Genomic DNA, 24,198 nt, shown 5'->3' with positions numbered 1-24,198 from the left:
CCTCTCCTGGCCGTCTCCTCTCGTGGGTCCCGAAGAACGGGTTGCAAAGCCGAGTTCGTCCGCTGTACTGCGCGGGCGCGCGTTTCGTTCTTCGGTTTTGCCACGGTTCTGTGACTCCCTAAAGGTTGAGGGCCACTGAATAAGAAGAAACGCCGAGCTGGCTTCTGGTGGGCTGCCGGGCGCCGGGCAGCGTGCTTGGGCTGGGGAGGGCAGGGCGTGTTTACTCTGAGTAGAGCGACCGCAAGGCCTCCTTTAAAAATACCAGTTCTGAGCTTCGGCATTGGAGAGGCCGCCTGTCATTGAGCCTCTTCAGACCCTCTCTCACTCCCTGTCTTCCGGAGCGTGAGTGAAGCCCGGGTGAGGTGTTTTCCCGCACGCCGGGGGCCCGGAGCTGAGAGGGGGCATGGCCAGCATCACGCAGCTGTTCGACGACCTGTGTGAGGCCCTCCTGCCGGCTGCCAAGACTCACCTGGGCCAGCGCAGTGTGAACCGGAAGAGGGCAAAGCGGAGCCTCAAGAAGGTGGCCTACAATGCTCTTTTCACAAATCTTTTTCAAGATGACACTCAACAGCTGCAGCCTGACATGTCCAAACTACCAGCGAGAAACAAGATCCTCATGTTGTCCTTTGACTTGAGAGTGGGTGGCCTGGGCCCCAAGGCCGACCGTTTGGAGGAGCTTGTGGAGGAGCTTGAAGCAGCCCCTTGCTGTCCGCTTTTGGAGGTGGGGTCTGTTTTGGACCTCCTGGTTCAGCTGGCAGGGAGTGGTCCCCCTCAAGTTCTGCCGAGAAAACGAGACTACTTCCTTAACAACAAGCATGTGGGGAGAAACGTTCCGTACAGCGGCTATGATTGCGACGACCTGAGTGTGTTTGAGATGGACGTTCAGTCTCTCATCTCCAGAGAAGAGTGTTTGTGTCACACCATGATCCAGGAAACACTTCAGGTTATGGAGGCTGCTCCAGGCACTGGCCTGCCCACCGTCGGGCTCTTCTCATTTGGTGACCCTTGTGGTGACAGGTTCGAGAGAGACACCCGGGTCTCGCTCTTCGGGGCCCTTGTGCACAGCCGCACTTATGACATGGACGTCCGACTGGGCCTGCCCCCCGTGCCAGACAATGCGGACCTCTCTGGGCTGGCTATTAAGGTAGAATGTTTAGTTTTTCCTCTTTCATCTCTCTCGGGGTTTGGAAAATGCTTCCTGTGACCTTTCTTCTTCTTCTTTTTTTTTTTTTTGAGACAATGTCTCACTCTGTCACCCGGGCTGGAGTGCAGTGGCGCGATCTTGGCTCACCTTAGCCTCCACTTTCTGGGCTCAAGCAATTCTCGTACCTCAGCCTCCCGAGTAGCTGAAATTACAGGCACCTGCCACCACGCCCGGCTTAATTTTTTTTTTTTTTTTTTTTTGAGATGGAGTCTTGCTCTGTTGCCCAGGCTGGAGTGCGGTGGCGCGATCTCGGCTCACTGTAACCGCCGCCTCCCGGGGTCAAGTGATTCTCCTACCTCAGCCTCCCGAGTAGCTGTAGCTGGGATTTAGGTGCATGCCACCACGCCCAGCTAAGTTTTGTATTTTTAGTAGAGACCAGGTTTCACCATGCTGGCTAGGCTGGTCTTGAACTCCTGACCTCTTGATCTGCCTGCCTCGGCCTCCCAAAGTGCTGGGATTACAGGCGTGAGCCACCATGCCCAACTAATTTTTGTATTTTTAGTAGAGGCGGGGTTTCACCATGTTGGCCAGGCTGGTCTCCAACTCCTGACCTCAAATGATCCACCCGTCTCGGCCTCCCAAAGTGCTGGGATTACAGGCATGAGCCACTGTGCCCGGCCCGGTGACCTTCCTTTTATCATGGTAAAAGGGGGGATAGTCTGGTGGCTGCATTGTCCTGAGGTGGGGCTGCTGGAGCGGGCTTACTGGCGGCCACCCTCCTCTGCAGCGACAGTGCTGCCCACCTGCCGGCCAAAGCAACATGCTGCTTTTCATCTTTACCTAATGGGGTATGTTGTTAAGCCACCTCTGCCTTCTAGAGCTGCTGTTTAAATTGAAGTTAATTAAAACAAAATAAAATACTCAGTTCCTCAGCCCCACAAGCCACATTTCAAGTGCTCAGTAGCCACGTGTGGCAAAAGTGTTCATGTTCTGTAATTCCTGCAATTGGGTATGTTTTTGTTGTCTGTCGCCTGAGGCTTTACCGTGGTACGCTGTAGCTCCTCATTTGAGTTTTGTATTTTATTGCTTTATCAGTGTTGCCAAAAGGATACATTGTTACTAGTCGTTCTATTCTTATGCCATAGCTAGATGATTTAGAAACATACATAATGCTACAGCAAATGTCTTGGTGTACAGCAGTTTTGTTTTTTGTTTTTGAGACAAGTCTTGCTCTGTCGCCCAGGCTGGAGTGCAGTGGTGTGGTCTCGGCTCACTGCAACCTCCATCTCCTGGGTTCAAGTGATTCTCCTGCCTCAGCCTCCTAAGTATCTGGGACTACAGGTGTGCGTCACCACACACAGCTAATTTTTGTATTTTATATGTTTGTATTTTTATTTTTTTATTTGATTTGATTTTTTTTTTGACACAGTCTCGCTCTGTCGCCCAGGCTCGAGTGCGGTGGCACAATCTTGGCTCACTGCAAGCTCTGCCTCCCAGGTTCACGCCATTCTCCCGCCTCAGCCTCCTGAGTAGCTGGGACTACAGGCGCCTGCCACCACGCCCTGCGAATTTTTTGTATATTTAGTAGAGACGGGGTTTCACCGTGTTAGCCAGGATGGTCTCTATCTCCTGACCTCGTGATCTGCCCGCCTCGGCCTCCCAAAGTGCTGGGATTACAGGCGTGAGCCCGGCCTGATTGTTCTTTTTTTTTTTTTTTTTTTTTTTGAGATGGAGTCTTGTGTAGGGACCAGCCCTACAGGGTCTGTGGGTTTTTCTCTCCATATGCGGAGACGAGAGATGGTAGAAATAAAGACACAAGACAGAGATAAAAGAAAAAACAGCTGGGCCCGGGGGATCACTACCACCAACACGTGGAGACCAGTAGTGGCCCCAAATGCCAGGCTGCGCTGTTATTTATTGGATACAAGGCAAAAGGGGCAGGGTAAGGAGTGTGAGTCATCTCCAATGATAGGTAACGTCACGTGGGTCACGTGTCAACTGGACAGGGGGCCCTTCCCTGTTTGGCAGCCGAAGCGGAGAAAGAGAGAGGAGACAGCTTACACCATTATTTCTGCATTTCAGAGACTTTTAGTACTTTCACTAATTTGCTACTGCTATCTAGAAGGCAGAGCCAGGTGTACAGGATGGAACATGAATGCGGACTAGGAGTGTGACTGCTGAAGCACAGCATCACAGGGAGACGTTTAGGCCTCTGGATAACTGCGGGTGGGCCTGAGTCATGTCAGGCCCTCCACAAGAGGTGGTGGAGCAGAGTCTTCTCTAACTCCCCCAGGGAAAGGGAGACTCCCTTTCCTGGTCTGCTAAGTAGTGGGTGCTTTTCCTAGGCACTGACGCTACCGCTAGACCAAGGTCCGCTAGGTAATGGGCGTCTTCCCAGGTGCTGCCATTACCACTAGACCAAGGAGCCCTCTAGTGGCCCTGTCTGGGCATGACAGAAGGCTCACACTCTTGTCTTCTGGTCACTTCTCACCATGCCCCTTCAGCTCCTATCTCTGTATGGCCTGGTTTCTCCTAAGTTATAATTGTAGAGCGAAGATTATTATAATCTTGGAATAAAGAGTAATTGCTACAAACTAATGATTAATAACATTCATGTATAATCATATTTATGATCTATAGTGTAACTATTCTTGTTCTTTATATTTTATTATACTAGAACAGCTCGTGCCCTCGGTCTCTTGCCTCGGCATCTGGGTGGCTTGCTGCCCACAGTCTTGCTCTGCCGCCCAGACTGGAGTGCGGTGGCGCAATCTCGGCTCACTGCAACCTCCGCTTCCCGGGTTCAAGCAGTTCTTCTGCCTCAGCCTCCCGAGTAGCTGGGACCACAGGTGCCCACCACCACGCCTGGCCGATTTTTATATTTTTAGTAGAGACGGGGTTTCACCATGCTGGCCGGGCTGGTCTCAAACTCCTGACCTCAGGTGATCCACCCGCCTCAGCCTCCCATAGTGCTGGGATTACAGGCGTGAGCCACTGCGCCTGGCCCCGGTGTACAGTAGTTTTTTAATGTTGAGTGTGATTTTTTTAATTCTGGGTTCCCCACATTGGAATTTCCAGGTCTGAGGCATCTCAAAAAGTTTCACTCTTAAGTTCCGCTGAGGCTTGTGTGTTACATGGAATTGGAAATTGGCAGCCTTGACGAATTATTTTGTTTAATTCCTTAAATGGCTTATTGGTGGGAAACATTGTATGGTACACATGCGCTTGAGAAAAACAGAAGAAACATTTTGTTAGGTCTTTGCATAAAGTTCCTGGAATTCTCATCGCCCTTGGATGAAACGTGGACACAGCAATAAGTGGCGGTTTGCCCTTCCCTGTGTCTCCAGGTCCCACCGAGTGTGGATCAGTGGGAAGACGAAGGATTCCAGTCAGCGTCCAACTTGACTCCTGATTCCCAGTCTGAGCCCAGCGTGACCCCAGACGTGGACCTGTGGGAAGCCGCACTCACCTATGAGGCCAGCAAGCGGAGGTGCTGGGAGCGAGTCGGCTGGTGTGTACCCTTCTTTGCCTTGGCATGCAGTGCCCCTACCCCTGCATGAGCGTGGCCTTGGACGGGGTGTGTGGGGGGCGTTGTGTACTCAGGGGTCCAGGCAGTTGTTATGGGTTAGTAACCTAAGCTAGTGTCCAAAATTGACTGAGTCCTGGGAGTTAGGAGAGATGCAGAGGGGAAAGCACTAACAGCCTTTAAGGAGGCCTCACCTCCCCATCCAGTAACCAGATCACACCTGTCGGGCAGAGCTCCCCTCCCCGTGCCAGTAACCAGATCATACCTGTCGGGCAGAGCTCCCCTCCCCGTGCCAGTAACCAGATCACACCTGTCGGGCAGAGCTCCCCTCCCTGTGCCAGTAACCAGATCACACCTGCCAGGCAGAGCAGTCGGGGCAGCTAAGTTATGTCCTTAAGAGCAAGAGAGCTGCCTGGCAGGCTGTGTGATTAGTGCCAGGAAGAAATGCTCACTGGGCATGGGGTGCTGATGAAGGAGCCTTTTCCATTCATGTCTAGAGGAATTGGGGTGCTGATGAACACGGAACCTTTTCCGTCTGTGTCTGGAGGAGTTGGGAGGGGCAGTCTGGGTGATGAGAAGCTCCAGCTGCAGCAGCTTTTTCCTGACTGGTGCCAGCAGCTTGCTCTCTGGATGCGGTAGCCACTCACTCCCTGGCTCACCTGGGTCCAGAGGCCTCTGCACTCAGCACCTCTCAGAGTCTTTAATGTGGTGGTATCTTTTGATAACTCCCAGAACCCAGGCAGAGAATATGCATTTCGCCTGGGCGCGGTGGCTCACATCTGTAATCCCAGCACTTTGGGAGGCTGAGGCGGGCAGATCACTTGAAGTCAGGATTTTGAGACTGGCCTGGGCAACATGGTGAAACCCCGTCTCTACTAAAAATACAAAAATTAGCTGGGCGTGGTGGTGCTCGCTTGTAATCCCACCAGCTACTCAGGAGGTTGAGGCACAAGAATCACTTGAACCCGGGAGGTGGAGTTTGCAGTGAGCCGAGATTGCACCACTGCACTCCAGCCTGGGTGACAGAGTGAGACTGTCTCAAAAACAAAAAACAAACAAAAAAACACGCATTTCCCCAAATGTTTGGCCATGGAATGCCCCGTTCACATCCAGTCCGCTGGTGATCCTGTGGGTATCGGTTTGGGGAGTGTTGGGTGAAAGAGTCAGGGCTGGCCGGGAGCTGAGTGCTCTGGGATGCAGTGGCTGGGCTCTGGCAGCCTGGACAGGAGCATGTGCCCCTGGGCGGGCGAGCTTTCCTGACATCATGAAGATTCCCTCAGGGTTGGCTGTCTCCCTGCTTCCCAGCACGGTGGTGGTGGCCTTATCCTGACTGCCAGGGCCTTCCTGCTATGTCATTTCCTGCTGGTGCATCAGTCAAAGCAAATCTCATGGTCCTGCTCTCTGCCAATCCCTCACACGTTTAAAAACTGGCCTTTGGGAGGCTGAGGCGGGTGGATCACGAGGTCAGGAGATCGAGACCATCCTGGCTAACACAGTGAAACCCCATCTCTACTAAAAATACAAAAACTTAGCCAGGCGTGGTGGCGGGTGCCTGTGGTCCCAGCTACTGGGGAGGCTGAGGCAGGAGAATGGCGTGAACCCGGGAGGCGGGGCTTGCAGTGAGCGGATATCGCGCCACTGCACTCCAGCCTGGGTGACAGAGCGAGACTCCGTCTCAAAAAAAAAAAAAAAAAAAAACTGGCCCTACAAGTTATTGCTTTATTCTGTACATGTCTGCTAATGGTATTTTTTTCTGTTTTTTTTTTTGTATTTATTTATTTATTGAGGCGGAGTCTTGTTCTGTTGCCCAGGCTGGAGTGCGGTGGCACCATCTCCAGCTCACTGCAACCTCCGCCTCCCGGGTTCAAGTAATTCTCCCTGTCTCAGCCTCCTGAGTAGCTGGGATTGCAGGCACCTGCCACCATGCCCAGCTAATTTTTGTAAAAACTCAGAACCTTCCAACACCAGGTTCCCTTCACCTGGAACATTCTTCAGCTCACCATAATTAGGCAACTCCTTTCATCCTAAACAAACTAGGTTCCCCAAACTCTCCCTCATAAGTCTGTCTGTCTGTCTCTCTCTCTCTCTTTCTTTTCTTTTTCTTTCTTTGTCCTTGTTGCCCAGGCTGGAGTGCAATGGCGCAATCTTGGCTCACTGCAACCTCTGCCTCCTGGGTTCAAGCGATTCTCCTGCCTCAGCCTCCCAAGTAGCTGGGATTACAGTGGGATTACAGGCATGGGACACCACGCCTGGCTAATTTTGTGTTTTTAGTAGAGATGGTGTTTCTCCATGTTGGTCAGGCTGGTCTTGAACTCCCAACGTCAGGTGATCCACCCGCCTCGGCCTCCCAGAGTGCTGGGATTACAGGCAGGAGCCACCGTGCTGGCTGTATTTCATTTATTAACTCCCCCTTCTCTAGGTTCATTTTTTTGGGTTGCTGATGAGGAGACATGGTCACTCACTCTCCTCATCACCCTGTTCTGAATACGCTGGAGACTGTGGAGCTCCGGCACGGTGGGGCCTGGCAGTGGTTCCTAGGCTGCGGAGCTGCGGCACGGTGGGCCCCGGCGGTGGTTCCTACAGGGAGGTGCTGCTATGTGCCTGGCAGTGTGCTGAGCACAGCCTGGGCAGCTCCTGTAGGGACTTTCTCTGCCCAGGGCCCTGCAGAGTGAAAGTGCTGTGGTCATCTCGGTGTCCCGTGGCTGACCTGCACAGGGCCACACAGTGGCTGGACCTGAGTTTACGTCTCCTGGGCCCCTCTACTCCCTGATCCCACACCCCCTGACACTGCAGTCGGGTCAGCCTGATGCTGTGGTTCAAGTTCCTTTGGCAAATCGTTTGGTCTTGTTTCATTTTAAATCCCAGCCACCTGCTAGTTTCCTGCTGTGATGAGCTCTGACCAGCAGGTGGCTAAAGAAACTGCCGCCTAGCCAGAAATTGAGCCCTCTCCACTCTCCAAGACATCAACCCTGCTTTCCCACAGGTCCCAAGACCCCACGGGGGGCCACTCTCCCCTGCTGTTGCCCACCCTGAGAGCCACCATTGTCCGACTGCTCACGGCCCTCCCTGCTGCTGAGCTGCAAGGGCTGGGTTAAGGCGGAGGGAGGCCTTTCAGACCCTGGAATGGTCTCTTTCTCTGCATGTGCCACCCATCTGGGGGAAGCAGTTTGCTACATTTTGGGCTGTGTTCTCTCTGGGGACCTGTTGGGGCGGGGGGTGTTTACTCCAGAGCCTGCAGGATCCTGCGCTGTGTCTTTGTGTTTCCGCTGTGGGCTTTTTTTCCCTCAGTTCTGAGTCACCAAGAGGGGTGTGCAGCCATGGCAGTGCTGGGGGCCAGTCCTGGAGGAGATGGGGTGGAAGTGGCTGCAGGGGGAAACAGGGTTGTGCCCACAGCCTGCACCCATGCCGAGGCCATCTGCAGGAAGAAATGCGGGGGGCAGACAGAGGCTCTGAGAGGCTGTGTCTTTCTCATGCTCATCTCATCCTGAGGGAGCCTGGGCAGGCGTCTGGGGTCCAGAGCGGCGCCACCTGCTGACTGGACACCTCAGGGCTGGTCTCCTTCCTCCTGCCCCCTCCAGCCCACCCTCTTCATAGCAGAGGTGGCCAGTAAAAGTGTGTTTCTTGGAGCTGATTGTTTTTGCAGGGAGGATGGGGGTGTGAGTGTGTGCAGTGCCAGTACATGTGGTTTCACAGCCTCAGCACCAGCAGAAGGCAAATTTCCTCAGAGTTGCATGTGCCCAGGGCTGCCTGTACCAGCCCACCTTACCTGTTACTGTCTTAAAAATTAGTGAACTTAGCCAGGTGCAGTGGCTCACGCATGTAATCCCAGCACTTTGGGAGGCTGAGGTGGGCGGATCACGAGGTCAAGAGATCGAGACCATCCTGGCTAACACGGTGAAACCCCATCTCTACTAAAAATATAAAAAATTAGCCAGGCATGGTGGCCCGTGCCTGTAGTCCCAGCTGCTCTGGAGGCTGAGGCAGGAGAGTGGTGTGAACCCAGGAGGCAGAGGTTGCAATGAGCCAAGATCGTGCCACTGCACTCCAGCCTGGGTGACAGAGTGAGACTCCATCTCAAAAAAAAGAATTGTGAATTTTTTTTCTGTATCCATCTCTTACGGTTTTTCTGAGGTGGGGCAGTAAAATTTATATAATGTTTTTACCGTCTTAACCAGTTGTACAGCTTTGTAATGCTTTGTGTATTTTCGCTGCTGCACAGCAAGTCTGCAGGAAACTCTGAACCCATTAAACAGCTCCCCATTCACTCCACTTTTTTTTTTTTCCCGAGATGGAGTCTTGCTCTGTTGCTCAGGCTGGAGTGCAGTGGCACGATCTTGGCTCACTGCAACCTCCACCTCCTGGGTTCAAGCCATTCTCCTGCCTTAGCCTCCTGAGCAGCTGGGATTACAGATGCCTGCCACTACGCCCAGCTAATTTTTGTGTTTTTAGTAGAGTCAGGGTTTCACCATGTTGACCAGACTGGTCTTGAACTCCTGACCTTGTGATCTGCCTTTCTTGGCCTCCCAGAGTGTTGGGATTATATGCATGAGCCACCGCACCTGACCTCCACTTTCTGTCTCTAGGATTTTGGCCACTGTAGGGACCTCATGTAAGTGGAGTTGCACAGTGTTTTGTGATGGCTCATTTTACTCCACTTGGCGTCCTCGAGCGCTGTCCCTGTGGAGACAGTGTTTTGTGATGGCTCATTGCACTCCGCACGGCGTCCTTGAGTGCCGTGCCTTCTGGAGCATGTGTCTGAGCTGCCTTCCTTTTTAAGGCTGAATGATGGGCGGGGGTCTGCACGGACGGTCTGTGTTTATCCTCCTCCGTCAGGGGCTCAGGCTCCTCTCCCCCTGGCTGTTGTGGATGATGTTGCCGTGGACGGGGGTGTGGATAGGCATGTGGATGTTGCCGTGGACAGGGATGTGGATGCTGCCATGGACAGGAGTGTGGATGATGCTGCAGTGGACAGGGATGTGGATGATGCTGCCGTGAATAGGGGTGTAGATGCTGCCATGGACTGGGGTGTGGATGCTGCCATGGACACGGGTGTGGATGATGCTGCAGTGGATAGGGTTGTGGATGATGTTCCCATGGACAGGGGTGTGGATACTGCTGTGGACTGGGGTGTGGCTGATGCTGCCGTGGACGGGGGGGGTGGATGCTGCCGTGGATAGGGGTGTGGATGATGCTGCCGTGGACCCGGGTGTGGATGCTGCCATGGACGGGGGTGTGGGCGATGCTGCTGTGGACCTGGGTGTGGATGATGCTGCTGTGGACCTGGGTGTGGATGCTGCTGTGGACAGGGGTGTGGATGATGCTGCCATGGGTGTGTGTGGGTGATGCTGCCATGGACAGGGGTGTGGGTGATGCTGCCGTGGACAGGGGGTGTGGATGATGCTGCTGTGGACCTGGGTGTAGATGCTGCTGTGGACGGGGGTGTGGGTGATGCTGCCATGGACAGGGGGTGTGGATGATGCTGCTGTGGACCTGGCTGTGGATGCTGCTGTGGACAGGGGTGTGGATGATGCTGCCATGGGTGGGTGTGGGTGATGCTGCCATGGACAGGGGTGTGGGTGATGCTGCCGTGGACAGGGGGTGTGGATGATGCTGCTGTGGATCTGGGTGTAGATGCTGCTGTGGACGGGGGTGTGGGTGATGGTGCCATGGGTGGGTGTGGGTGATGCTGCCGTGGACAGGGGTGTGGGTGATGCTGCCGTGGACAGGGGGTGTGGATGATGCTGCTGTGGACCTGGGTGTAGATGCTGCTGTGGACGGGGGTGTGGGTGATGCTGCCGTGGACAGGGGGTGTGGATGATGCTGCTGTGGACCTGGGTGTAGATGCTGCTGTGGACGGGGGTATGGGTGATGCTGCCATGGACAGGGGGTGTGGGTGATGCTGCCGTGGACCTGGGTGTAGATGCTGCTGTGGACGGGGGTGTGGGTGATGCTGCCGTGGACAGGAGGTGTGGATGATGCTGCCGTGGATAGGGGTGTGGATGATGCTGCCATGGACGGGGGTGTGGGCGATGCTGCCGTGGACCTGGGTGTGGATGATGCTGCTGTGGACCTGGGTGTGGATGATGCTGCTGTGGACCTGGGTGTGGATGCTGCTGTGGACAGGGGTGTGGATGATGCTCCCATGGGTGGGTGTGGGTGATGCTGCCATGGACAGGGGTGTGGGTGATGCTGCCGTGGACAGGGGGTGTGGATGCTGCTGCTGTGGACCTGGGTGTGGATGCTGCTGTGGATGGGGGTGTGGGTGATGGTGCCATGGGTGGGTGTGGGTGATGCTGCCGTGGACAGGGGTGTGGGTGATGCTGCCGTGGACAGGGGGTGTGGATGATGCTGCTGTGGACCTGGGTGTAGATGCTGCTGTGGACGGGGGTGTGGGTGATGCTGCCGTGGACAGGGGGTGTGGATGATGCTGCTGTGGACGGGGGTATGGGTGATGCTGCCATGGACAGGGGGTGTGGGTGATGCTGCTGTGGACCTGGGTGTAGATGCTGCTGTGGACGGGGGTGTGGGTGATGCTGCCGTGGACCTGGGTGTGGATGCTGCTGCTGTGGACCTGGGTGTGGATGCTGCTGTGGACAGGGGTGTGGATGATGCTGCCATGGGTGGGTGTGGGTGATGCTGCCATGGATAGGCGTGTGGGTGATGCTGCCATGGACAGGGGGTGTGGATGATGCTGCTGTGGACCTGGGTGTGGATGCTGCTGTGGACGGGGGTGTGGGTGATGCTGCCATGGGTGGGTGTGGGTGATGCTGCCGTGGACAGGGGTGTGGGTGATGCTACCATGGACAGGGGGTGTGGATGATGCTGCTGTGGACCTGGGTGTAGATGCTGCTGTGGACGGGGGTGTGGGTGATGCTGCCGTGGACAGGGGGTGTGGGTGATGCTGCTGTGGACAGGGGGTGTGGATGATGCTGCTGTGGACCTGGGTGTAGATGCTGCTGTGGATGGGGGTGTGGATGATGCTGCCGTGGATGGGTATGGATGCTGCTGTGGATAGGGGTGTGGATGATGATGCTGTGGACAGGGGGTGTGGATGCTGCCATGGATGGGGTATGGATGATGCTGCCATGGACAGGGGGTGTGGATGATGCTGCAGTGGACCTGGATGTGGATGCTGCTGTGGACGGGGGTGTGGGTGATGCTGCTGTGGATGGGAGTGTGGGTGATGCTGCCGTGGACAGGTGGTGTGGGTGATGCTGCCATGGACAGGGGGTGTGGATGATGCTGCAGTGGACCTGGATGTGGATGCTGCTGTGGACAGGGGTGTGGGTGATGCTGCTGTGGACAGGGGGTGTGGATGATGCTGCTGTGGACCTGGGTGTAGATGCTGCTGTGGATGGGGGTGTGGGTGATGCTGCTGTGGACGGGGGTGTGGGTGATGCTGCCGTGGACAGGTGGTGTGGGTGATGCTGCCGTGGACAGGGGGTGTGGATGATGCTGCAGTGGACCTGGATGTGGATGCTGCTGTGGACAGGGGTGTGGGTGATGCTGCTGTGGACAGGGGGTGTGGATGATGCTGCTGTGGACCTGGGTGTAGATGCTGCTGTGGACGGGGGTGTGGGTGATGCTGCTGTGGACGGGGGTGTGGGTGATGCTGCCGTGGACAGGTGGTGTGGGTGATGCTGCCGTGGACAGGGGGTGTGGATGATGATGCAGTGGACCTGGATGTGCATGCTGCTGTGGACAGGGGTGTGGATGATGCTGCAGTGGACCTGGATGTGGATGCTGCTGTGGACAGGGGTGTGGATGCTGCCGTGGACCTGGGTGTGGATGCTGCCATGGACCTGGGTGTGGATGCTGCCATGGACAGGGTGTGGATGCTGCCACGGACAGGGTGTGGATGCTGTTGTGTACATGGGTGTACAAATCTTGTTTTGTTTCTAACAGAAGAATACTTTATGAGTGAATCACCATCTTGAGGGCCATTGGCGTGGCCTGGGGTGCTCTTCCAGGGCTGGGCCAGTCGGATACCCGTGGCCATGCCCAGGACCCCAGGCAGGTGCCCTGGAACACTTTCCACGTGAGTTGTCCTGATAGAATCGATCGTGGTGGTATTCACAGCAGCAGCATCCACAGAAGGCTGGGTGGTGAGCTGACATTCGTACCTGGCTATGTTTCTTAGAGTTTATTGTTTTGAATCACTTCTGTTCTTCTGTTCATGCCCATTCCTGAGAGAAAGCACCCTGGTGCTGAGGTGCAGGTCACCACGTCTGCTCATGGCCTCTCTTCTGCCCCCCTCGCAGCCCCCCTGGCCACAGAGAGGAACCTTACCTGACGGAGGCGGGAAGGGACGCTTTCGACAAGTTCTGCAGGCTCCGCCAAGGGGAGCTCCAGCTGCTTGCCGGGGGCGTCCTACAGGCCCCGCAGCCCGTGCTGGTGAAGGAGTGCGAGCTGGTGAAAGACGTGCTGAACGTCTTGATTGGGGTCGTGTCTGCCACGTTTTCCCTCTGCCAGGTGAGAACTGCTCACTCCCCGCCACAGTGGTGTGGGGCTGGCCTGCCCTCCACCACGCAGTGCCCAGCCCTTTATGGGGCAGAACAAGCCCCAGTGCAGGGAGTGGGGAGTGGCAGGGAAGGCCAGCTCCCAGGGCCACCAGTGATGACAGCCAGCATCATCCCATTTTGGTTCTAAAAAGTGTTAATTTATTAATGTCCTTTTAAAAAACTGCAGAGAAATAACATGTTTATTGCTGTCGGCAAAGCGATAGAAAATGTTCCTCCCTCCATTTCCATTTCCGTCCTGAAGTGCCAGGCACCTTCCGAGCCTTCCCACCGCTCGGGAGGAGCATCTGCCTGCCAAGAGCGTCCCGAGATTGGGGCCTGCTCTGCTCTTCTCACTGGATGCGGTGTCATCCGGGATGGGGCCGGGACTTGCTGGTTCTGGCACCAGCTGCAGTTTAGCCAGCCCTCTTGCTGGGCACTGGAGAAGTGAATGGATATATTCAGAAAAATGAAGTCTTGCTCTGCAGCTTTTTCATTTAAGTGCTCATCCCCTTCCTTTGTCTTAAATGTTCTTTTATGGTGGCCATTCTTAGACTTCAGAATGGACTAGAAGCACAGCCAGTGACTGCCCCAGAAAAGTGCTCAGCAGCAAGCTCCAGGTGCTGCCGGCGCTGAGGGCGCCTGTTCTCAACACCGTGCTCATAGCTCATCTTGTCTGTTGTGGGGATAGCCTTATTGTGTGGAACCAACCCTGACTCTCTTTTTTTTTTTTGAGACAGGGTCTCTCTCTTGCCCAGGCTGGAGTGCAGTGGCACCATCACAGCTCACAGTAGCCTCGACCTCCTGGGCTGAATCTCAATCCTCCCACCTTAGCCTCCCATGTAGCTGGGACTACAGGCACGTGCCACCACATTCACCTCATTTTTTTTCTTTTCTTTTTCTTTCTTTTTTTTTTTTTGAGACAGAGTCTCGCTCTGTTGCCCATTCTGGAGTGTAATGGCACGGTCTCGGCTCACTGCAAACTCTGCCTCCCAGGTTCAAGCAGTTCTCCTGCCTCAGCCTCCCGAGTAGCTGGGATTACAGGTGCATCTCACTACGGCTGGCTAATTTTTGTATTTTTAGTAGAGACGGGGTTTCACCATGTTGCTCAGGCTGGTCTTTTGACTCCTGACCTGAGGTGATTTGCCCACCTCAGCCTCCCAAAGTGCTAGGATTACAGGCATGAGCCACCACGCCCGGCCCACCCAGCTAATTTTTAAAATGCCTGAAGAGATGGGGTCTTGCCGTGTTGCCCAGGCTGGTGTCGAACTCCTGGGCTCAAGTGATCTGCCTGCCTCAGCCTCCCAAAGTCCTGGGATTGCAAGTGTGAGCCGCCACACCCGGCCCCTACTTTGCATTTCTGATTTTAGTAACTTGATTTTTTTCTCTTGTTTTCATAGTCATCTTTTTTTTTTTTTTTTTTTTGAGATGGAGTCTCGCTCTGTGGCCCAGGCTGGAGGGCAGTGGCGCGATCTCGGCTCACTCCGAGCTCCGCCTCCTGGGTTCACACCATTCTCCTGCCTCAGCCTCCCTGAGTAGCTGGGACTACAGGCACCCGCCACCGCGCCCAGCTAATTTTTTGTATTTTTAGTAGAGATGGGGTTTTACCATGTTAGCCAGGATGGTCTTGATCTCCTGACATTGTGATCCGCCCGTCTTGGCCTCCCAAAGTGCTGGGATTACAGGCGTGAGCCATCGTGCCCGGCCCTAGTCATCTTTTTTCTTAATTATTCTAGCTAAGACTTGTCAATTTTGTTGATCTTTTCAAAGAGCTAGCTTTTTGTTTGGTTCTCTCTATTGTTTTTCTATTTTGTATTTTTTTTTTTTCTTTTTGAGATGGATTCTCACTCTGTTGCCCAGGCTGGAGTGCAGTGGTGTGATCTCAGCTCACTGCAGCCTCCGCCTCCTGGGTTCAAGCGATTCTCCTGCCTCAGCCTCCCAAGTAGCTGGGACTACAGGCATGGACTAGCACGCCTGGCTAATGTTTGTATTTTTAGTAGAGATGGGGTTTCACCATGTTGACCAGGAGGTCTCAAACTCCTGACCTCAAGTGATTTCACCCACCTTGGCCTCCCAAAGTGTTGGTGTTACAGGTGTGAGCCACTGTGCTTGGCCTACTCTGTATTTATTTCTGCTCTAATTATTATTTGTTTCCTTCTGCTAGTTTTGGGTTTAACTGCTTTTTTTGTTTGTTTGTTTTTTGAGATAGAGTCTCGCTCTGTTGCCCAGGCTGGAGTGCAATGGCGTGATCTCAGCTCACTGCAACCTCTTCCTCCTGGGTTTAAGCAATTCTCCTGCCTCAGCCTCCTGAGTAGCTGGGATTATAGGCGTGCACTACCCCACCCAGCTAATTTTTGTTTTTATTAGAGATGGGTTTTCACCATGTTGGTGAGGCTGGTCTCAAACCCCTGACCTCAAGTGATCCGCTTGCTTCGGCCTCCCAAAGTGCTGGGATTACAGATGTGAGCCACTGCATCCAGCCTGTTTTTCTTTTCTTTTTTTTTTTTTTTTTCGGAGACAGGATCACCCAGGCTGGAGTGCAATGGCTCAAACATGACTCACTGCAGCCTCAACTTCCTAGGCTCAAATTGATTCTCCTGCCTCAGCCTCCCGAGTAGCTGGGACCAACAGGCATGCACCACCACGGCTGGCTAATTTTTAATTTTTTTTTTTTTTTTTTGAGATGGAGTCTTGCTCTGTCTCCCAGGCTGGAGTGCAAAGGCGTGATCTCAGCTCACTGCAACCTCTGCCTCCCGTATTCAACAATTCTCCTGCCTCAGCCTCCTGCGTAGCTGGGACTACAGGTGCACACCACCACGCCTGGCTAATTTTTGTAATTTTAGTAGAGACGGGGCTTTGCCATGTTGGTCAGGCTTGTCATGAACTCCTGACCTGAAGTGATCCACCCGCCTTGGCCTCCTGAAGTGCTGGGATTACAGGCGTGAGCCACCATGCTTGGCCTAACTTTTAAAATTTTTTTAGAGATGGGGGTCTTGCTATGTTGCCCAGGCTGGTCTCAGACTTCTGGGTTCAAGTGATCCTCCTGCCTCAGCCTCCCAAAGTTCTGGGATTATAGGTGTGAGCCACTGTGCTTGGCCTAACAGCTCTTTTTAAAATATCTCTTTAGGGTATACACGGTGCTGTTGTGGTTTGGTATCTTGTTCCTTTGTAATGCGGGATTTTTTTTTCCTTTCTAACGTGGGTATTTGCAGCTGTAACCTCCCTTCTGGCTTCTGCTACACCCCATTCGTTTTGGTTGTCATGAGCCCTCTATTGGGGGTCTCTACTCTGTGGTTATAAACATATTGTGGAGAATGTCCTGTGGCGAGTCTTTGTGCATCTTCCATCATTTCCTCTAATTCATCCCGAAGAGTCAAGTGAGCGGGTCTCACGGCCATCATGTTTTATAGCTTCTGCCCCAGGAGGCTGTCTGTGTACTTGTGTCCTGTGGAAGGTGTTCTGTTTTTTTCTACCCTTTTCTACACTTGGCATTTTAAACATGTATTTTTCAGTGTGGTCAGTGAGGATTTGTGCCTCGGTTTGGTCCCTCGGTGTAGGAGTTCTGGGTATGCCTTCTGGGCATTTGCTTTTGGGTCCTGGGGGCACTCTAGGTGGCGTGGAGTTGGGTGCAAGGGTGGAGGGAGACGGCACCTTACTGGGGGTCTGGGTGTCTGGCCTCTGTGACCGGTGTCCTCTGCCCCTGTGCAGCCGGCCCAGGCCTTTGTGGTGAAGCGGGGCGTCCACGTGTCAGGAGCGTCTCCCGAGAGCATCAGCAGCCTGCTCTCGGAAGTGGCCGAGTATGGGACCTGCTACACGCGCCTGAGTCATTTCTCTCTGCAGCCCGTCCTGGACTCTTTGTACAGCAAGGGCCTCGTGTTCCAGGTATGGCCTTCGCCTCGTGGTTGTCACACACCTTTGTGAGAACGGTGCACACGACCTGGAAGAGAGAATCTCAGAGGTCCTTCTGCAGGACCAGAGAGTCTAAACCTTTTCTTTCCTTGCTAATATCTGAAACCCAATAGTGGCTCTTGAGGGATGGGTCAGTGAGGATGTTTTACCTCACTAGAAACCTGGGGCAGATGTGTGTGGGCCCTGGGATATGTGGGCCCTGGGGTGTGTAGGAGGCAGGTGCGGCCAGCATTAGGGGTGCGCAGGGCAGGAAAGGCGTGAGTGGGGCTCTTGCTGCCTGCTCCCCAGTGGGCCCGGCACATTGTGGATGACTGACAGCGCAGGGCCCTCCTGTTGGGTGAATTTACATTGCTGGGAGTTCTGAGCCAAGTCTGGCTCCGGAAGCTGCTGTTTGGTGAGTCTTAAAGCTGGCTCATGTGCTGGGAAGAGGCCCATGGGACGGGGGCTGAACCTTGAGTGGGAGAGAACAGGCAGGTGGATGATGGGGCATTTGGGTTTGGGGGATTGAGAGGAGGGTGTTGGGGAAGGTGGGCAGAGAGCCCTGGAGGAGCCAGGCGGCGCAGCCTCCTTTGACTGTTGCTGCTGCAGCAGGGGCTGTCGGGTGGGGTGATGTGGTGAGGTGTAGGTCTTAGATGGGCTGTGGAGGTGGGCATGGTGGGAGCTGCACGGGGCGGGGAGAGCTTCTAGGCAGAGGCTCAGCCCTGGGGGACTTGAGAGCTAGAGATGGTGGAGAAGGGGTCAGAGCAGGGGACGCTGACAAGGGCTGGACTGTGGTTCTTGTTCATCCGGCAGGCATAGCCAGGCGGCTCCTGGGGTGGGTGGACTGAGATTGGCCCAGGGTGCCCCTGTCTTAGTGTGACCTGCAGGGCCTGCTGCTGTGGCGTTGCCCAGGATGCTGGTGCCACTGAGACAGCTGTGGTCGGAGCAGCTGCAGCCCTCACAGCACTAGTGTCTGTGCACAGAGCACGGCCGCCGTTTCCCCCCCAGCCCCTTTGCCACGCCCCTGGGGCAGCTGGGCTCAGATGAGAGGAAGGGTTGCTGGTAGGCGCCCCTGGGGCAGCTGGGCTCAGATGAGAGGAAGGGTTGGTGGTGGGCCACAGCTTCTGGCTTCTTGTGGATGGGCCGCATTTCCACCTGGCCTGGTGGCGGGGCGTGGCTCACAGAGGCCCATTGCTTGGAAATGGAGCCCAGAGCTGAGGCAAGAAACAAAGCGCTGTTCCCAGCACTGGTGCCCCTCAGGCCCTGGGCACAGCTGCGTCCATGTGCCTGGCCGCCCTCCTCCCAGCCTCTTTGCCCACAGGCCTTCACCAGTGGCCTGAGGAGGTACCTGCAGTATTACCGGGCCTGCGTCCTTTCCACTCCGCCCACCCTGAGCCTCCTCACCATTGGTTTTCTCTTCAAGAAACTTGGCCGGCAGCTCAGGTGAGCCTCAGCATGGCGGCTGAGCAGGGGACTTTGCGGGAGCAGTGTGGGGCTTGCTGGGTGGTGGAGGGTTTGCCCTGCTCCCTGGCAAGGAGGGCCTGTGAGAACAGCCCTCAGCAGGCGACTGGATGGCCCTTGGCCGGCCGAGTTCACCAGGTGCCCGGTGCTGAGCGGGTGTGTCTGCCTTGGGCCCACCACAGCTGGCCCCATCCAGGCCCTCCAGGTCCTGTGGCTCCTGCCTAATTGGCACACAGCGTCCCTGGAGATGTGGCGTCTGGTACACACAAGCTGGTTAGTGAGCAACCAGGCTCGGGGGCTATTGGCAGGTGCCATCAGAGAAGGAAGAGTGAGGAGCTGGGCGTTGGGAGCAGTGGGAGAGGCGACCTTCCAGGCCGAGGAGCAGAGTGTGGAAGCGCGGAGGAGACCCAAGGGCTGAGACACTGTGGGGCAGGGGAGCTGGGCTGTGAAGGGTGCGAGTTGTGGCAGATGCTTGGTACCACTGTGTGGATGGGAGGGGCTCTCAGGTGCAGCCCCCAGAAGTGGGAGGATCAGGGTGATTCATGTGTTGGCCAGATCCTGGGAGGGAGGGCCTGCTGGGTGTGGGTACTTCAGTGGGGTGTGTGTGGACAGTGCAGGGGCACAGGGCTGCGCACGAGTCCTGCAGGGAGCCCGTTTCTGGGTGGTTGGGGTGCATGTGGTTTTTAAAGCCTGCATCTAAAGTTAGTTGCCCCAGGGAGCATAAAGATACGTGGAGACTTTGCTCACGATCTGATCCAGGCCTGGGGACCCTGAGCCCGGTCACCTGGTCTCATCCTGCCTCTGGGTCTAGGTACCTGGCCGAGCTCTGTGGTGTTGGCGCTGTGCTCCCGGGCACCTGTGGAGGAGGCCCCAGGGCCGCGTTTCCCACCGTGAGTTGTGCGTCCCTGCCGAGTGTGTCAGCCTGGTGGGCTCCAGGAAACGGGGGTGGCTGAGCATGTCCCTGGAGGGCTGCTGCCGGCAGGGCTGCGCCTCACTCCCAGCGCAGGGTGTGCTGAGCTGCCCCCCACCCCCTTTGCGGTCTGCAGGGCGTGAAGCTGCTGTCCTACCTCTACCAGGAGGCTCTGCACAACTGCAGCAATGAGCACTACCCTGTACTGCTGTCCCTGCTGAAGACCAGCTGCGAGCCCTACACCCGGTGGGCAGTGGGCTGGGCAGGCGTGGCGGGCGCGCACTCCCACCAGGCAGACACTTGAGAGCGGTCCCTTGTCAGACACCTGCTGAATGTGGGGATCACCTGCTGAATGTGGGGATCACACAGGAAGGGGGGGAGGGCAGGATAGGTGGACTGGGCAGGAGCCCCCAACCCCCCACCCGAACCCCACTCCACACCCCCTACCCTGCCCCCACTCCACACCCCCTACCCTGCCCCCACTCCACACCCCCCACCCTGCCCCCACTCCATCCCGCCCCTCATGGATGGCCACACCCCACCCCACCTCTCACAGCTACGCCCCCACGTTGCCCCTCACTGACAGCCACACCCCTGCCCCGCCCCTCACTGACAGCCATGCCCCTGCCCCGCCCCTCACTGACAGCCACGCCCCTGCCCCGCCCCTCACTGACAGCCACGCCCCACCCACCTCTCCGTTGACCACACCTACCCCTGCTTTTCCCCCACTGCAGGTTCATCCACGACTGGGTGTACAGCGGGGTGTTCAGAGACGCTTATGGCGAGTTCATGATTCAGGTGAACCATGAGTACCTCAGCTTCCGAGGTAGGTGGCAGCTGATTGCGGGGCAGGGGTCTGTGCCTGTGGGCCTGGGTTCAGGGCCATGGCCATGCCGGCCACCCTGGTGTTCACCCTACCTTAGATAAGTCGTACTGGACACATGGCTACGTGCTCATCTCCAAAGAGGTGGAGGACTGTGTTCCCGTGTTTCTGAAGCACATTGCCCACGACATATACGTCTGCGGAAAGACCATTAACCTGCTGAAGCTCTGCTGCCCTCGGGTGAGGAGGGGCTCGTGTGGGGAAGAGAGGGGCCGGTCTTCCCTGGGGCTGAGTATGAGGCTGGGGCTGAGTGCTGGTGGCTGTGCTTGCGTCCCCTTTGGCAGCATTACCTCTGTTGGTCCGACGTCCCTGTCCCCCGGATCTCGGTGATTTTCTCCCTTGAGGAGTTGAAGGAGATTGAGAAGGACTGTGCCGTCTACGTTGGGCGCATGGAGAGGGTGGCCCGCCACAGCTCTGTCAGCAAGGAGGAGAAGGTGCGTGGCACCATGGGTCTCGGGGGCTTTCTTCGCCCCTGCCTCTGCTTCCTGGGGTCTCAGGTTGGTGGGGCGGACATGAGGGCTGTGCAAGATGGGGGCCTCCCTTCTGGCATTTTCTGTCCTGGCAGTGGCCTGGGTGGGTGCCAAGGGGGAGTTGAGATGAAGGGTGGGTGCCAAGGGGGAGCTGAGATGAAGGGTGGGTGCCAAGGGGGAGCTGAGATGAATGTCCGGAGCCAGATGCCAGGCAGGGGCTCTGTCTTCTCCTCCTGGGTCTGGGTGGCTCAGCCTGAAGCCCAGGCTTTGCTGGCGTGGGAAACTCCGCTGGGGCCTCCCTGGGCCCGCCAGCTGTGGACAGACAGTCCTGGCTGCACTCCTGATGGCCTTCGCCCTTTGCAAGCCCCCTTCCTGCTGGGAAGGGACAGTGTGTCAGGGACGGGCCACGCCTCTCCTGTGTCCTCTGGGAGGGGCTCGGTGGTACAATCAGTGCCATTCCCAGGAACACCCTTTCTGGCCTGGTGGGCAGCAGGGATACTTGGGCAGGGGCAGGCCTAAGAGGCTGAGCGGGGAAGCCCCCTCTTGAGGCCTCTTGGTTTCCTTCCAGGGTGGGCACACACAGCCTTGGGGTCCTCAGCCCCAGATGTCTCTGTGAGAGCCGGTCAGCTCCCGTCCATGGCCTGGAGCCAGCCTTGCCACTGCTGAGAGCCTGGGGGTGGGGGAGGGGGGGCGGGGGGGGCGGTGTCCTGCCATCACCTGGTCCCTCCTCGAACCCTTGGACCATGTGTCTCCTCTGCCGGCCCTGAGTCCACAGGTGTCCTGGGCATCCTAGGTGAGGGGTCAGAGGATTAGGTTGCTTTTTTTTTTTCTTTGAGACAGGGTCTCACTGTGTCAGCCAGGAGGCTGGAGTGCAGCGGCTCGAACATGGCTCACTGCAGCCTCCACCTCCCAGGCTCAAGGGATCCTCCTGCCTAAGCTCCCCTGACCCCCGCCAAATAGTTGATACTACAGGCACCTGCCACTACACCTGGCTAATTTTTGTATTTTTAGTAGGGATGGGTTTTTGCTATATTGTCCAGGCTGGTCTCGAACTCCTAAGCTCATGTGATCTACCCACCTCGGCCTCCCAAAGTGCCAGGATTACAGGTGTGAGCCACTGCGCCCGGCCAGGATGCTTTGATTACCAGTTGTCTTTCTCAGGAATTACGTATGGAAATTGCAAAACAAGAATTAATCGCTCATGCCCGGGAAGCAGCATCCAGGGTCCTGAGTGCACTGAGTGGTGAGTGGCCCCAAGTCCTCCCTTCTGCAGTTCCGGGGGGCCTTGCTGGGGCCTCCTTGTGACAGTGCGCCCCTTACTGTCCCAATGTAGACCGGCAGATGTCAGAACGGATGGCCTTGGATGCCCGGAAGCGTGAGCAGTTTCAGAGGCTGAAAGAACAATTTGTGAAGGACCAGGAGGTGGGTAGGACCTGTCCCTGCAGGGTCACGCCTGTCAGTTCTGATTTCACAGGCCAGGCTCTATGTATTTTATAGCGACGCCAGGCGGCCAGGCAGGAGGAGCTGGATGATGACTTCAGCTACGCCCGTGAACTCCGAGACAGGGAGAGAAGGCTGAAGTCCCTGGAGGAGGAGCTGGAGAGGAAGGCGAGGTAGGGCAGCCCGGGCTCCAGGCCCAGGGGTGCAGTGCGGCAGGGGCCCCATAGCTCTGGCTTAATCTTACTGATGATTTTACTTTTTGTTTTGAAAACCTTCAAACATACATTAAGGTAGAAAGACCAATATGCTGAACCCAGAGTGGCTGTGGGCGTTCTGCCTTATCCAGGCATCCTTAGCTGTTCTGCATGTTGTCTTGTGGTGGTTTGTATGGATTAGGGTCCAGGCGAGGCCTGCGTACTGTTTGGGGTCCTGTCTCTTTATTTATCTTCTTTCTGAACATCCTTCCTTATTTATTTTTAAGTCTGTTGTTGGTCTGACAGAGACAGGGCGTTGTTTTTTTTTTGTTTTTCTTTTTTGGAAACAGAGTCTTGCTCTGTCACCCAGGCTGGAGTGCAGTGGCACAATCTCGGCTCACTGTAACCTCCGCCTCCCAGGTTCAAGCAATTCTCCTGCCTCAGCCTCCTGAGTAGCTGGGGTTACAGGCATCCGCCACCACATCCAGCTAGTTTTTTGTATTTTTAGTACAGACGGGGTTTAACCATGTTGGCCAGGCTGGTCTCAAACTCCTGACCTCAGGTGATCCACCTGCCTCGGCCTCCCAAAGTCTCTGGCCTGTGGCAGCCAAATTAGAGCTGGCCAGTCCAGGTTTGAGCCCAGTTGCCTGCTGGTGAGAAGCTCAAAATCATGGGGCACGATCGGTGAAGCAGGCTTTGAATTCAGCAAATAAAGCGTTTGTGTTGGTTTTGCTTCATGTGCTTTTTTGCATTAGTTTTCAGTTCTCAGGTTTGTACCTGTAGAAGGGGAAGAGGCCTAACTTCTTAGAGGCCTGGGGCCCTCGGCCTCCTGCTCACCCCTTGCTTCAGGCCACACAGGATCTCATTCTGGTATTTGTCCAGCAGATGTTGCTGAGCCCTGGCTGGACGCTGACTCACCAGGGTCTCCCAGCCTGGCAGGTAGAAGGGCCTGCCTGGTGCTGCCCTGTAGGTGCTATGAGGGCCCAGAGCTATCAGCCCCTGGTAGGGGGAGACGGGGGCGGGGGCCCACTGGGGCCTCTGTTATGGAGAACCATCCTGGCCTGAGGGGTGCCAGGTAGATGGGGTGGGGTGACTCTTGTGGCCGTGTCGTCTCTGGTGTGTGGCTTCAGGCAGGCACTGGTCGACCACTACAGCAAGCTCTCTGCAGAGGCAGCTCGTCGGGAGCAGAAGGCACTGTGGAGAATCCAGAGGCACCGACTGGAGAGTGCACGGCTTCGTTTTCTCTTAGAAGATGAGAAACACATTCAGGTATGTCTGCGGCTTCAGATGGCAGCTCTTCCCCTGGGCTTTGGGGGTCTGGAAACCCCCTGAGACTGCACACAGACCTACATGCTCTTCTAGGAGAGGGCTGGTGGCTCTCGCGTTTGCGGCAGAGCACTCTCTCTCTCCCCGTGTGCCACCAAATTGCACAGATACAGGTGGTGAGGAGCTCGTGGTTTTGGAGTACTTTTTGCAGGCCCAGCGTCCCAGTGGAGCCCAGCACAAGCCTTGTCTGGTTCAGTGCACATGGCTGCCATGGGCGGTAGGGGCTGTGGCTTTGTGTGGGGTAGGGCCGTGCTTGACTCCGGCTCGGCCAGTCACCCCTCTGGCTTGAATTTCAGGAGATGCTGAAAGCAGTGTCTGAGGCTCACCAGCCCCAGGAGCCGCCAGACGTCCTCTTGAGCGTGCACCCCCAGGTAAGCAGCAGAGTGGAACCCAGGGTGCCCTATGGTTTTCCCATAGCCCTCGGCACCTGGTGTTGGTCATGGCTGCAGAGCTGAACT

General features: G+C 56.0%; 1 protein-coding gene across 5 annotated transcripts in view; it reads left to right on the top strand.

Moving 5' to 3' along the window:
• The first annotated feature begins 220 nt into the window (after positions 1 to 220).
• Positions 221 to 24,198, top strand: part of TUBGCP6 (tubulin gamma complex component 6) — a 28,241-nt gene continuing 4,263 nt past the window's right edge. For 3 of the 5 annotated variants that reach the window (XR_010133116.1, XM_055374383.2, XM_055374382.2), the window contains exons 1-16: positions 221 to 1,144; positions 4,492 to 4,655; positions 12,932 to 13,142; positions 16,877 to 17,050; positions 18,378 to 18,499; positions 18,826 to 18,969; positions 19,329 to 19,407; positions 19,564 to 19,673; positions 20,162 to 20,253; positions 20,351 to 20,490; positions 20,595 to 20,744; positions 21,942 to 22,023; positions 22,114 to 22,202; positions 22,278 to 22,393; positions 23,545 to 23,683; positions 24,037 to 24,111. Coding sequence is in view for 4 of the 5 variants with exons in the window: in XM_055374383.2 (XP_055230358.1) it covers positions 404 to 1,144; positions 4,492 to 4,655; positions 12,932 to 13,142; positions 16,877 to 17,050; positions 18,378 to 18,499; positions 18,826 to 18,969; positions 19,329 to 19,407; positions 19,564 to 19,673; positions 20,162 to 20,253; positions 20,351 to 20,490; positions 20,595 to 20,744; positions 21,942 to 22,023; positions 22,114 to 22,202; positions 22,278 to 22,393; positions 23,545 to 23,683; positions 24,037 to 24,111 (2,628 nt within the window). In the remaining variant the exon portion in view is untranslated. The remainder of the gene's footprint in view (positions 1,145 to 4,491; positions 4,656 to 12,931; positions 13,143 to 16,876; positions 17,051 to 18,377; positions 18,500 to 18,825; positions 18,970 to 19,328; positions 19,408 to 19,563; positions 19,674 to 20,161; positions 20,254 to 20,350; positions 20,491 to 20,594; positions 20,745 to 21,941; positions 22,024 to 22,113; positions 22,203 to 22,277; positions 22,394 to 23,544; positions 23,684 to 24,036; positions 24,112 to 24,198) is intronic. The other 2 variants (XM_019018437.4, XM_031007364.3) reach the window with 1 other exon arrangement.

This window comes from Gorilla gorilla, chromosome 23 (assembly GCF_029281585.2).
Source record: "Gorilla gorilla gorilla isolate KB3781 chromosome 23, NHGRI_mGorGor1-v2.1_pri, whole genome shotgun sequence".
NCBI lineage: Eukaryota > Metazoa > Chordata > Mammalia > Primates > Hominidae > Gorilla > Gorilla gorilla.
This window is presented reverse-complemented; position numbering and strand designations above follow the sequence as displayed.